The following is a 14,970-nucleotide window of genomic DNA, read 5'->3' as shown; positions in this document are numbered from 1 at the left end:
CACACAGCAAACCTTATATTAAATGGGAAAAAATAAAAGCCTTCCCTCTAAGACAAGGTTGCCTACTCATGCCACTTATTTATTTATTTATTTAATTTAAATCTTTATTTAAGCACCATGATTACAGGCATGTTTGTAGTTGGGTTTCAGTTGTAACTCTTGACACTTTCATTCAAATTAGTATTTAAAGTACTTGCCATAGCAATGAGGCAAGATATTAAAGTATTAAGGGCATTAAGATAGAAAATGAAGTCAAGCTCTCATTATTTGTGGATGACATGGTATTATATTTAGAAAATCTTAGACTCTACTAAAAAAGACCCTAGGAACAATAAATTTATATAATAATAAGGTGACAGGCTATAAAATTATCATGCAAAAGTCAATGGCATATCTATATGCAAATAATAAGAGATTAAAAAGAATCCCATTCACAACTGTGCCTCAGAAAATTAAATATCATAGAATCAGCTTAACTAAAGAGGCAAAAACCTATTAAAAAACTATAAAACATCACTTTAAGAAATAAAAGAGGACAAGAGGAAATGGAAACATATCTGCTGCACATGAATTAGGATTAACATAATTAAGTTAGGAATACTCCTCAAAGCATTGTACATACTTAATGCTATCCCTATAAGGATACACGTGACATTTTTCAAGTAAATACATAAAACACTCTTGAGAGACATATGGAACAATAAACCCCTGTGAATTGTTAAAGCATTCCTTGGGAAGTAGGATTCAATGCGAAACTGTACTACAAAGTAGTAGTAAGTCAAACAGCATGGTACTGGAATAAATCAATGGAATAGAGTTAAAAATCATGAAGCAGACCCCCAAGTATGTGAATAATTAATCTTTGATAAAGGAGCAAAATCTAAGAAGCCTGGAAGAGGCCATGGTAAGTCTCTTCAACAAGTGGTGCTGCTCAGCTACATTAAAAAAGAAAAAAACACAAAAAACAAATGCACTCAGATCTCTAGCACCATGCACATAAATCAAATAAAAATGAGTTAAAGACCTTGATATCATATTTGAATCAATAGGGAACACAGAGTAAAACATACACAGAATTCTCCATGACACTGCTAAAGGGATATACATGATACCCCTTCAGTAATAATATTGCACCTCAGTGGAAGTGAGTAAGTATGGCAAGAACTTGAAATGGAAGAGGAAGAGAGAAAGTAAAAGAGTGTGTGTGTGTGTGTGTGTGTGTGTGTGTGTGTGTGTGTGAAAGAGAGAGAGATAGAGAAAGAGAAAGAGAGAGATAAAGAAGGATGTTTGCCATAGACATGGGCAGGAGGGAGGGTAAGGGAGAGAAATGTATAGTGTGAAGAGATGGGTATTGGAAATTGGACACACGACTAAATTCAATTACAAACAATTCTGTAACAATTCTATCTCATGGTGATTCACTTAAAATTTATATAAAAATATTAGTTTTTATCAAACAAAATTCAAATAAAGACTCCATGGACTTCATATAGATGTGTATATGTAGTGAATGCTTTGTTCCTGATTAATGAAGTGACTCATAATTCCTTAAAATGATGTGACTAAGCTTCTAGGGCTCTACAAATTGGTGTCTTCAGCTAAAGAGAAAGAGGAAGAAATCAATCTGAGCAGTCTATTATAATGGGTTTTATGAACAGAGCAACCACGGTAGTCAGAATTTTAATCAAGCACATCCAGAATGTCAAAGCAGTTAATGGCAATAAAATTAAACAGTTTTATAAGATTATATTCAAACCAAAACTCAGAAAAGTTCCTTTATGTGTCCATTTGTATTAAGAATTTCTTAAAGGAGACTCTAATTATATAAAGTCAAAAGTTAAAAAAGTCAAGCTTAAATTTGTAGTATAGTGCTCAGTCTTAATACTAAAATCTGCAATTTCAGTTTTATGAGTTATTTTTCAAGAATATCAAAAGTTATAGGGAAAGTTATAATACCTTCTTGTGCATGATAATGGTTTTAAAAATTGATTTTTTTTTCATTTTGGGGTCATACCTAAATATGCTTAGGGCTTATTCCTGTTTCTGCACTCAGGGATCACTCCTGATTGGGTTCTGGCAACTATATGCTATTCTATAGATCAAACTTGGGTTGACTACTTGCATTCCAATCTCCCTTACCACTGTACAATCTCCTTGGTCTTCAAATGATATTTTATTAATACAGTCAGGAATAAATATATTTTATTGAGAATAAGATTTTTCTTCTCAACTGAACCACCAATATTTCTCTATATTATAGATTTTCAGCATGCTAATTATTATTGACTAAGAACTGTGATGGATCCCTTCTTGTATATTAAATAAAATTCTTCCAAAGAAAAATGTAACAAAATTGTGATAACATTACAATACACTATGCAACACAGTAGCTGGGATGCTTCCTGATAGACTTAAAAAAAAAGACATATAATTTTGTTGTATTTTAATGCTATAATTTTGTTCTACACAAAAACTCCACTTCTCAACATCTGGGGCTAATTGGGCATATGCGTAGTGAAAGATGAATCTGGACAAAGTATTTTTCAATAATAGTATTTAACACTTAAGGTTAATGAATGTGACTAGAGCTGGTTCAAAGTTCAGTTCTTGGGACTGGAGGTACAGGAAGTTTTGCAAAGAATCTGCTTAAGTTTATACCCAACATCACATATGGTCCCAGAATCCTACCAGGACTGATTTATAAGTACAGAGCCATTAACACAGCTATGTGAGGCTCAAGAGCATCTCCTCAACAAAGGAAAGCAATCAGCTTCTATTTACTATTTCTATAAGACCATGGGAAAGTTACTAACTTTCCTAGTTCTTGGCTGATCATTTAAAAAATAATAATTAATCCTTTACTTATAGTCATTTGAGGATTCAGAAAAGTAACATGTAAATGTATTGTTCAGAGCCAGATACACAAATGGGAGCATTTTTAATAGCAGCTTCTACTCTACAGAAATGTTTTATATTTTATGACTAACTCATCTACTGACACCTATTTTCTTCATGTACTACATCAGCTTTAGAGTGATGGTGGGAGTATAGATAGACTACAGCCAGAATGTCATGTCTGGGTTTTAATCCAGCTATTTGAGTTGAGTGGGGATATAATAATAGTTCCTAGCTCCTCACATGGCATTATGAGGATAAAATATACTAACATATTGTGAAAGCTTTTGGAATATGTTGATATTCCTGGAGATGTCAGAATTCTCGGGAACAAATTTAATAAAATCTTTCTTTCATGTATATAGAAATACAACTACAGCAAAAAAATAACAGAACAACGAAAAACAAAACAACACACACAAATCTTACTCAATAATACTCTCTAGACTTTTAATTAAGACAGTGGAATCCACTGAAATGGAAAAATGTATTATTTGTGAGTCAGCATTCGCCCTTTCTCTATAATTAAGTGCCAGGCTTTAGATGTCTTACTATCTTACTCTAATTATGCTTTGAGGTAAATATTAGTGAAACAAGTATTAGAAGGATAATGCATAATAACAGGATGGCACAGAAATGAATATACTTGTATTTTTCAAGTTTGTTTATTTAAAAACAATTCTTAACCAATTATATATCAACCAGTTTGAATTTCAATTCTTGTTTGTTAACAAGACTACAGAAAAATCATGAAAGAACAAATTGTTTCAGTTCAAAAATTTTAATCATATTTCTCAATCTACTACAAGTTTGGCTGGGCTCTAATTTAAAATAGCCCTGGCCTTCATTTTCCAGAATTGCTTAGCTTATTCTAGTCTCCCAGGGCCTTATTATAGTTGAAAAGTAACAGCTGAACCCCCAGTAACAAGGGGGTATATCATGAATATACTGACAGCTGTAAAAAGCATAAGGCTTTCTTCTTCTGAACACTGAAATATGACTCTGCATACTTCCAGCTTTATTTTTAAATATCTGGCTAGAAGCCACTCACAGGTAAAACTAAACAAACAAAAAAAAAACGGAAAACAGGGAATCTCAGAATTATATGTTAGAGAAACTGTAAAACAGGAATTAAATTTAAATTTAAAAAGCATTTAAATTATCTTCAAAATACATTCTTGTGAACAAATAGGCTGTGCCTGAACAATTTCAGGACAGAGAAGTCACTCCCTTCATAGGGATTCGAGAAAGATGACAAGTAGCAGCAGTGGGATTAAACTTTTATATCTATGGATAACTTTCAAGTAAAGATTTTTAAAATTACATTTCTTTAGAGAATATACATGATCAAAAGTTTTATTTAACTGTATTTTTGTGGCCCAGGAAAAGTCAGCATGGCATTTACCTAATGATTTAAAAGGTTTTGAATTAATAAACCTGTCAAATTGTAATTCAGCACAAAGAATGAAAAGAGAGAGAAAAGAAATATAATGCAATTGTACAGTAGTTAAGATCAAGATACCAATAAAAAACTCCCCAAACAAAACAGAACAAAAACACCCTGGAAAAACTTAAGCAGCATTAAGTGAATCAAACTTCTTATGAAATGAAAAATCTCAGCAAATACATGGAGATATGGGGAATAAAAATCACATCTCAGTTAAGACAACAATAATTAAATTTTTTTTTAATTAAGGCACCATAATTTATAAAGCCATTTGTAACTGAGTTTCAGGCATGCAATCTTCTACCAATCCCATAATTGGTGTTACTTTCCCTCCACCAAGTCTGCAGATTCCCTCCCACACCCCAAATTGCCTCCTTGACAGGCACATTTTAAAGTTTGGTTATTGTATTTTGGGTCTCATGTTTTCAGTTTTGTTGATTGTGTGGTTCAGATATGTACATACACCACACCTCTACAAGACTGATGAGTTTGAGGCTCTGAACCCTGACCCATGTAACCTACCATTTGCCTCTTTTTTTAGGGGGGTGGGGGGCACACCTGACAGTGCTCAGTGGTTACTTCTGGCTCTGCATTCAGAAATTGCTTCTGGCAGGCACAGGGGACCATATTCGAACCACCACTATCTGTCCTGGATTGGCCGTGAGCAAGGCAAATGCCCTACTGCTGTGCTATCTCTGGCTCTGCCTCTTCTTATTTATTCTAGAAAAGAGAATAAAATTCACTGCCTTCTGACTATATGTAAAATAATCTCCTGAGTCAGGAACTAGTGCTCTTTGAGATGAAAACTGTTGCACTATTGTAACCACAGTTTTATAGGCAGTAACTTAGAGCAGCTGGCACTGGAACTCTGAGTGTTCTAACTAAAATTGAGCTATTTCTGTGGCAACTTCATAGTCTGGACACAGATTAAAAACTAGAATATTTAAAAACTTTCTCTACTCCTAATCTGCCTGGCCAACACCTAGGAAAAAAGAAGGAAGAGACTTTAAATAAGAGTTTCTTAAAAATTATTGTCATTAAAATTATTTGGTTTGGTGCACATGTGTTGTCCAAGCACCTGTTGCCTGCATCTTCACTATTGAGATGTGGACTTTCCTACTTGCATGCTGGGCTTTATACCAGGTTCTTTCTGCCTTTGGAGAAGCCTGTTTTCTCTTGAGAGCATTACTCGTTACCCTCTCTTATCCACTCACTCCCTTTCCTCAGTATCTCCAAATAAAAATATAATAAAAAGAAATTTGGTCCAGTTGTTAACATCAGGCCCCGAGTCCCAGAAAACTGCAAAAATCGAAACAAAAATTTCAGAAGTTATGTGTTAACTTGTTTAATCTTTAGAGCTTTTTAGATTAAATTAATTTTACTTGAAGCTATCAGTTTTCAGAGTAAATAGGTTTAAATATGCTTGACATTTCATATTTTAGGTTGACTTGTTTGCCCATTTGTGAGACAGCCCTCCTTGAACTACACACTCATTTTTGGTATGACCAACAAAATTTGATTTATCCTAATAGATATACATAACACTAATGACTGCCATTTTCTATTACTGATCTATGTTAACTCTCAGAATGGAGACACTTGTCCTACAATTTGCAACACCATTTTGATAGCCTATGATGAAAGATATAAGCAAAATAATTATTTTCACTGGATGTGAATTATCTGTGAATACTTGCCCTGAAATATAAGAAAAGCATGTGAAGGCCTGAGAGGGAGTATAAGGGTTGAAGTTTGCCTTGCATGTAGCTGATCCCAATTAAATCCCAGATTCAAATGGACTTGAAGCAAAAAAGCCCAAATAAAACAACAACAAACAAACAAAAAAGTTTTATTAAAAAAGTATTTTGGGGGCCGGTGAGGTGGCGCTAGAGGTAAGGTGTCTGCCTTGCAAGTGCTAGCCAAGAAGGACCGCGGTTCGATCCCCCGGCATCCCAGATGGTCCCTCCAAGCCAGGGGCAATTTCTGAGCGCTTAGCCAGAAGTAACCCCTGAGCATCAAACGGGTGTGGCCGAAAAAAACAAACAAACAAAAAAAAAAACGAAAAGTATTTTGAAGATCTTTTGTTGTATTTCTGTGGCTATATCTAAGCATGCTTAATGACATGGGAGCACAAAACAGTGCTTATTTTTAACAGAGACAGTACACCTAATGTAGAGAAAAAATTGCAAACAACTGTAAAAAAATGCGCTTTGGGAGGAGGGCGGGCCATTCTAGCACTGGTTTATGTTGGGACAGTCACTGAAATTTTTTTCTCCTTGTTTTCCTATTGATAGTATTGTATGAATATATTTTATATATCCATAACATCCATCTTGTATTGTGACCTTGATACTGCCCTACAAATCTCATTTCTAATATTTTACTGCTTCAGTCCCTACCCTTATTTCCCCCCATCTTCCCATGTAGGTGCGGCTCATGATATGAAGCTCACCACATAGAGTGATAAGTGCAGTTAAAGAAATATCTACACTGAAAACTATCATAACAATGTGAATGAATGAGATGGGTGGGGTGGGGAGTAGGTAGATCTGAAAAATTGGTGGTGGGAATCCTGCACTGGTGAAGGGGGGTGTTCTTTACAGGACTGTAATCATACAACTACAATTATATTTGTAATCACGGCATTTAAATAAAGATAATTTATAAAAAATAGATTTAATCAGAAAAAAAGAATATGTGGCAGATATGTGCAGTGTTCTCCAATTGGTGACAGACTATAAATTATTACTCCACAGAAAAGTCTTTGCATTCAAAAGTGAGTCTTAAAGCCTGCATCCATTCCATAGAGGTGCTTATTAAAAATGTAACAGGATGGGGCCGGGTAGGTGGCGCTGGAGGTAAGGTGTCTGCCTTGCAAGCGCTAGCCAAGGAAGGACAGCGGTTCAATCCCCCGGCGTCCCATATGGTCCCCCCAAGCCAGGGGCGATTTCTGAGCACATAGCCAGGAGTAACCCCTGAGCGTCAAACGGGTGTGGCCCAAAAACCAAAAAAAAAAAAAAAAATGTAACAGGATAACAGGATAAACCCTACAATCCTAAATTAGTATCTCTGCCAATGAACTAAAGCTGATTTTAACCAAGCATCTGATTATTTTCATATAAAATACTCGAGACCTCCTTCTTTTTATTAAGCTGGTTGAGAAATTTAGGTCTTATTTCACTTAGCTATAGGCACAGACTTTTCATGGTAGACTTCCCTGACTTAAATCTTGTTTCCAGAGTAGATGGAAAGGAAGATTTGAGCTGCCACTCTTACAGTGAGAAAAATAACTCAAAGAAATCATAAGGCACTTTGAGACTTCTGATGAACAAACAAGAACAAACAAGGGCAGAAGAAGAGCACACTCATATGGAAATTTGCTCAAAGCCTTACCAACCCATGTATAAGTCTCTTTAAAAAACACAGACCCAAACATTCAAACACCTGGAAAAGACTTTAACACTGGTGCAGAAACTTCCCAGCTAAGATACTATGGGTACAAATGCTCTGAGATACTGACCCCAGGGTCTTCTCAGGAATCTGAATCTATCTAGACACAAAAGGTTGACATCAACTACTTTACTGATGTTCCATATAAATAGTGCCATTTTTATGGTTTTATACTTCTACAGGGGACTGGAATTAAAACATTAGTTTTAAAGCAATTTCCTAATTTATTAGAATGCAGTATGCATTTAGAGGATTTATATCGTTGCTTAAATTAGAATCATTAGATATCTGCTGTTGGATCTTAGAAAATTGAGATTCTAGCAGATTTACTGGGACAAGCAAAAGTTAGAGAACTATTGTCTCTTAAATCATGAAATTGATAATGATCCTCTAAAAGGTGGTAAATGATTCCTATGTTTGTTACAGCACTATTTACAACAGCCAAAAGGAAACCTGACTGCCTGAAAACAAATGAGTGGTTAAAGAAACTATGGTACATATACAAAATGGAATACTATGCAGGTGTTAGGAAAAATAAAGTCATGACATTTGTTTATACATGGATGGAATTGGAGAATGGATATGGAGATTAGTATGCTGAGTAAAATGAGTAGAGGGAGAGGAGTAGACATAGAATAATCTCACTCATTTGTGGGGTGTAAGAAAAATGATAGATAGTATGATTATAGTAGCCAGAGATGATAGAGATGAGATTCAGGAGAACTAGTCCATGGTAGGAAGCTGATTACAAAGAGTGGTGAATGCAGGTAGGGTAGTAAACAGTCCATCATGACGGTGACAGTTGGAACTAATCGCTCTACACAAGAACTGAATGCTCAAAAGAGATAACGTGATATAAGTACCCCTTAATTAGCAATAGTGCAAAATGCAATATCATAAAATAAAATAAAGAGAGAGATAGAGTAAGGGAGAGAAAGAAGTAAAATACCTGCCCCAGAGGCAGGCAGGGGAGGATGAGTGTGATGGAAACTGGAGATATTCATGGCAGGTAATGTACACTGTATTGCAAACCAAAGTGTTTAAAAGGGGGGAAAAAAGGAAGACAGAGAAATAGAGATAGATATACCACAAAGACAAGAAGTTAAGAGGGTATTGAGGGAGGTGACAGGGAACCTGGGGACATTTGGCGGTGGGAAATGTGTACTCGTGAAGGTTGTTCTACATTGTATGACTGTAATTCAATCATAAACAAATTTTATCAGTTGGAAAAAACAAACCCAAGAGTATTATGAACTACCTTGTAACCAATGTGTTTAAAAACACACACAAATGTTTGGGAGATAAAGCTATATGATGCTAGTTGTTGCTAGACCTATCTTGCACAGATGTAGCCTATGTATTGTCCATTAAAAGAATGCTATATTTATGAATGCCATAAAAGGAAAAATTATATATGTTCAGTTACTTCTTCCTGTATGCCAGCTTTTTCCTGGGAAAAAAAAAAGTCATGGTATTCCAGAGTATTCTTAGTATTTAGCCTACAACTCCTGATCTTTCACTAGATCTTGCTTTACTTGTTATGCAGCAAGAATAAGAGCTGGGAATTAATATCTCTCTACCCCTGGTAATGTGCCTCTGTAACTGGAAGGAAGTTGAATATCTCATCTCTCTGTTCCTTCCAAAGGAAAACTCTTGAGGTGTGTACTGCAGACACCCAGAGAGTTTCTGGCTAAATTGTGATCCTGCTGTCCAAGATGCTAACCATTTTGATATTAAAGCCTTTGCTGGTTGCTGTTCTCCTCCTCCTACCAGTCTCAGGTAAATAAACCATATCCAACCTAATCTTGTGGCAGGGTCTGTTCCTGAGGGAGCAAATGATAACTGCTGCATTATTAAAAATAAAGTCCAGCAAGCAAATATTAGCAGATTAGTAAGAATGCAACAAAGAAAAATGTTCTAAAACCTGAAAATAAGAGAGATCATCCACAGGACTAATGCTTATGTAAATAAAGTAAAAATGACAATTATGTTATGAAAATTATATGGAATGCTTTATTCAAAGACTAAGAATATTAAAGAAAGGCCAATCTTTCTTTAATTCCTTCACCTCCAGCATAAAGATTATCTTATGAAACAAAGTCATTCCTTTTACAACATCAATAAAATTTATACTTATTGAGGATTTGCTATTATAAATAATTTTTAAGAGCACTGTCATTTGGATGGTCTCCCTCATGCATCCTCTGATATTTAATTAAATAATTAAATATTTCAGCTTACTTCTATACATACACGCACAAATAAGTCAATAAACATATAAGGCAAGAACAATAATTCTAGAAAGATGAAGGTACAGAAACTAGGTCCTTAAAACCGTATGTACTGTAATGCCTATTTACCTAGATCTTAGAAAAAAAAAAAGCCCCTTAATTGAAAACATTTAACTTTAAAGCAAATAAATGTCTTTTTTTTTTTTTTTTTTTTTGGTTTTTGGGTCACACCCGGCAGTGCTCAGGGGTTACTCCTGGCTCCATGCTCAGAAATTGCTCCTGGCAGGCACGGGGGACCATATGGGACGCCGGGATTTGAACCGATGACCTTCTGCATGAAAGGCAAACGCCTTACCTCCATGCTATCTCTCCGGCCCCGCAAATAAATGTCTTAACTGACATGAAAGCAAATTAAGGCAGATCAGAATTCACTGGCTCAAAACTGACAAGTAACAGGCAGAGTAGATTTCTTTTTTCTTGTTTTTTTTGGGGGGGGTGGGGAGGGGCCATACCCAGCATTGCTCAGGATTTACTCCTGGCTCTGCGTTCAGAAGTTGCTCCTGGCAGGCTCGGAGGACCATATGGGATGCCAAGATTCAAACAGGGATCTGTCCTGTGTTGGCCACGTGCAAGGCAAAACCTTTACCACTGTGCTATCGCTCTGGCCCCCAAAGTAGATTTCTTCACAAGCAATCTACCACCTATTTTTGTAAAGGATGATATGTTATGTCAGTAAATAATTCCTCTAAAAATGTGAATTTAGAATTTCTAAACCTTTAGTATGAGCAAATTCAAGTTAAATATGAACAAGAATGAAGTATTTCAGCCTAATTTGGATATGCTTTTATATCTCTGCCCAATTAAAATCTAAACCAAACCAAACCCAGGTACTGCTTTCCATTTCCATTTGACAAAAATAAGATATATTTTCAATAATGTCTAAGAAAAATTACTCTAAGAACATGTAAGTAAAAATCCCCCCTTTTAAACAGAGTGCTTCTAACCAATACTAACATTATTCCTTTAATTACCTGATTTCAGGAGATGAAGAGACTTCATTTGTATCTGTCCTTCTATTTCTTGGAAACGATGGACTGGTTGGAGGCATCTCACCACTTAAGCGGTCTGGGAAAATGCGGTCTTTATTCAAATTGATTTCTGAATAAGGACAGTTGACAGCACTAAAGATGAAAAGAAAATGAAGTCCTATTAGACCAATTTCTTTCTTCCAATTAAAATCAAAGGCTACACAAATATAAAAATGTAGCTAAATATATATATGTGTGTATATATATATATATATATATTTTGTGTGTTACCTATGAACAGCATATGTGAACAATCAGTCTTAAAAAGAGAAATGCTTAAGATACCATGGAAAAGCTGGCGATGGAGGTGGGACAGAGGGTGATGGGTGATGGATGGACAGATGAGGGCTAAATGGATTCAGCCAATCTATTTCCTAATGTGACTCTAGGTGCTCAGAGCTATTGCAAGCTATTTTAGTTACCTATTAATATATGCTGCCCTCAGTGGAAGTTCTGTTACTCTCTCCAGATTCTGATGTATATATTTCATATAACTAGAAAGTACCTATATTGTTAGCTTATCTGTCCCTGTTATGAGAATGAACCAGAGGCTAATGTGGACTATGACCTATCTAACTTACCTCTATCCTACCTATATTGTCTCTCTGGTCCCACTGGTGGATCAATAGCTTTTCCTTTTAGGGTAGAGTGGAAATGTAAATTATCACAAAGGGAAATTTTTGTTTTGTTTTTTGGTATTTGGGCCACACCCAGTGATGCTCAGGGTTTACTCCTGGTTATGTGCTCAGAAATTTCTCCTGGTTTGGGGGTGGGGGTGGGGGTCACATGGAATTGCTGGGGATTGAACCCAGGTCCGTCTTGAGTCAGCTGCATGCAAGGAAAATGCCTTACTGCTGTGCTATCGCTCTGGCCCTAAGAGAAAATTCTTAAATAGCGCATGCCTATCTTCCAGCAAAAAGAATACTATATATTCATCTGGGAAAAGGAAAGGAATTTTAAATACTCCCAAGAAACTTTTCTTCATACATGCATAAATACATATATATACATATATGTAAGTTTATCACAGAAAAAAAGGAATGTTCATCCACTAATGGTGGAATACTTTTGGTTTAGTATTTAAAACATATTCTTTGTAAACTCAAAAAATGAAGAACAGAATTTCTATATGATCCAGAAATCCTACTTCTTTCCACCTACTCATGAACACAAAATCTTTATTTTGAAAAAAATATTTTAACTCTTTTTTTATCTTTTTCTTTATTTTTTTCAGAGAGGAGAGAGAGAGAAAGAGAGAGAGAGAGAGAGAGAGAGAGAGAAAGAGAGAGAGAGAAGAGAGAAGAGAGTAAGGAAAGAAAGAGAGAGAACTCTTTTCTTAATCACCAAGATCTGGAAACAACTTAGGTGCTCACCAACAGATGGATAGCCCTACAAAATACCATTTTCATACCTATCAATTATTTACAATTCAATATGTTCAAAAATCATATTCTCAAATTGTTGAGACATATGTTTTACTTCTAAACATTTCTTAGATTAAAATTACTATTTACATTTTCAGAGAAGTTACAAACAAATGTTAAGTCAATATCCAGGCTTTTGCTTATGGGTTTGTAAAATTGATTTTTCCTGCTAAAAAAGCAACTTTCCTTGTTATCTAAGCAAATAATGCATGTTTTGATTTATGCAGTTTCTCAGTAAATTAATCCTAAGAGAATTTTCTCATTATGTTTCTCTAAGCACAGCAATCTCAGCTAAGACAAAAATAAGTGCCAGTGAAATGAACCTTTCAAAGAATATCCATGATACAGCAGCTATTCTACAAATCTACTAATGAAATGGAAAACAGGGTTTGCCTGTTAAGGATTAATATCATGCCAGATAAAGAGCTCATAATATTGTAAATATGGTATCAGAGTCAAGGAACTAAGAAAAGCTAGATGAAAGGATTGAGAAAAGGAAAAGTTAAACTAGGGCAGGAGTGAATACTGTCCACTAGTTCTCTTGGTATCCATCCCCCTGAAGCTCGATTTAACCAACTCTGCCCAGGTTTATGTAAAGGCAAGGAAATAAACCCAGCTCCTTACCAATGCCTGTCTTTTTATGTCTACTTCTATTATTATCTTTTTAAGATCTACTTTTTCTATTCCCCTAAAAAATTAATTTCCAATTAATTTCTTCTAAGTTTTGAAGAAATTCTCCAGAGAATTCACTGATAGACCCTCAGAGAGTGTTAGTATTCACTCATTAAGTTTTTTTGTTCTTGTTTTGAGGAGTTAGAGATGGCTAATACAGCTCTGCAAATATGAATGCCTAAGTTTAATTTCACATGTTCCTAGACCAATGCTGGCAACTCTGCTATTCATAATCCCTGGTGCGACAAGCAACTTCGAGCCACACTGCAGTCAAGAAGATGTGACCCCTGGTAAGCATCGCAATTAGAGTGATGTGTGAGCACCATGGCCAGGGTTTCTTAACCCTGAAATACATGTAGGTGAGCACTGTAACAACCCCTTAGTTAGCATTACATCCAGAATGTGTGCAATCACGAGTAAGAGTGCTCACACCCTCATGGCTCCCCCAGCAATCACCACAACAAAAAGTGTAAGCAGCAACCCAAGCTTGTCTACAATTCAACACCAGTCCTCATAACATCAAAAGAGAAAGAAACTTGTTAGCTTTCATAATTTATAAAAGCCAGTTAAGTGCAACAAATGGTTCAGTGGCTTGACCACAGAAAGGGCTTACGTCAATTTTTACTAATTATTTGCTAGTTTGAGTCTTTTACTTTAATTCAATCATATACATGCTATGCAGACCCATTAGTCCATAGTTTTGGAAGGCTGGTTTGTGATTGCTTTGGTTTTATTTTTAGGCCACATATAGTGATGCTCAGGGCTTACTCCTGGATCTGCACTCAGGAATTACACCTAAATGTGCTCATGCAACAAGATGTGGAGAATTGAACCTGGGTCAGCCACATGCAAGGCAAGTGCCCTAACCTATTGCTCCAACCTTGATCTATGACTCTTTTATGGAGCTGTGAGGGAATGGACATGAATACAATGGACAAAAGTGAAAGCCTCAGTTCTCCCTGACACAAGCTGTGCTAGGCAAGGCACAGTAAACAGTGACCTCATCCCCGTCTGGAGAAATATAGTATCTTTACTGTAGAGGGCTAGTAAGATAGGTCAAGCAATTAGAGAATACAGTTGCTCAATAAATGGTAGGTATTCGTGTAAAGAAAAAAATAAAAAATACATCTGCAAAAAGGAGAATATGAATATGTACTGCAAATTTAGTGTACCAAGGAATTATTTCTGACACACATGTCAATGTCTGAAAAATAATCCAACTGCTATACTGATCAATTTTAGGATCTTGGGAGACATACGTATAACTCATTTTTTTAAAAGTGGTTTTCTTTTTCCCACCTCATTTCCTCTTATGGTTTTAGTTACAAAGTCTTGGTGGGGATGCGAAGTCACATACATGCTTAGCTGTGATTGCTCCATATTGAGTTGTGGTACTGATAGGGGTTGCACTGTTCTTTTTTGCCAATTGCACCTGGATGCAGCAGGGATGAAGTCTGAGACAGCATAGTCATCAGACACAACAAAAAAGGCAACTTGTCAGTGTTGACTACATTTGGCTAAACATGAGATAAAATCTGAGCCATGCACTTGCAAGTTAGGTGCTCTAAGACACTCAGCTATCCCCCAAACTGAGTAATTTTTTTAAAAATATTTTTGGCTGCACGGTTGCTCAGACACCACTCACTCTGGTGCTTCAAAGCCACATCTAGTAGTAATCTGGTGAAGCATGTAGGATCATGGATAACCAAAATCTCCTACACATAAACCAGAATCCAGCCCTTTGAGCTATCTCACTGGCCCCC

The 14,970-nt window shown here is 35.9% G+C and overlaps 1 protein-coding gene across 1 annotated transcript in view; it reads right to left on the bottom strand.

Moving 5' to 3' along the window:
* The window catches only part of L3MBTL3 (L3MBTL histone methyl-lysine binding protein 3), a 124,614-nt gene that overhangs the window by 15,049 nt on the left and 94,595 nt on the right, over positions 1 to 14,970 (bottom strand). The window contains exon 18 of the mRNA XM_049771161.1: positions 11,055 to 11,204. Within this exon, the coding sequence (XP_049627118.1) occupies positions 11,055 to 11,204 (150 nt within the window). The remainder of the gene's footprint in view (positions 1 to 11,054; positions 11,205 to 14,970) is intronic.

Source organism: Suncus etruscus, chromosome 4, assembly GCF_024139225.1.
Source record: "Suncus etruscus isolate mSunEtr1 chromosome 4, mSunEtr1.pri.cur, whole genome shotgun sequence".
Lineage (NCBI taxonomy): Eukaryota > Metazoa > Chordata > Mammalia > Eulipotyphla > Soricidae > Suncus > Suncus etruscus.
Note: the sequence above shows the minus strand (reverse complement) of the source record. Positions and strands in the feature narration are given on the sequence as shown.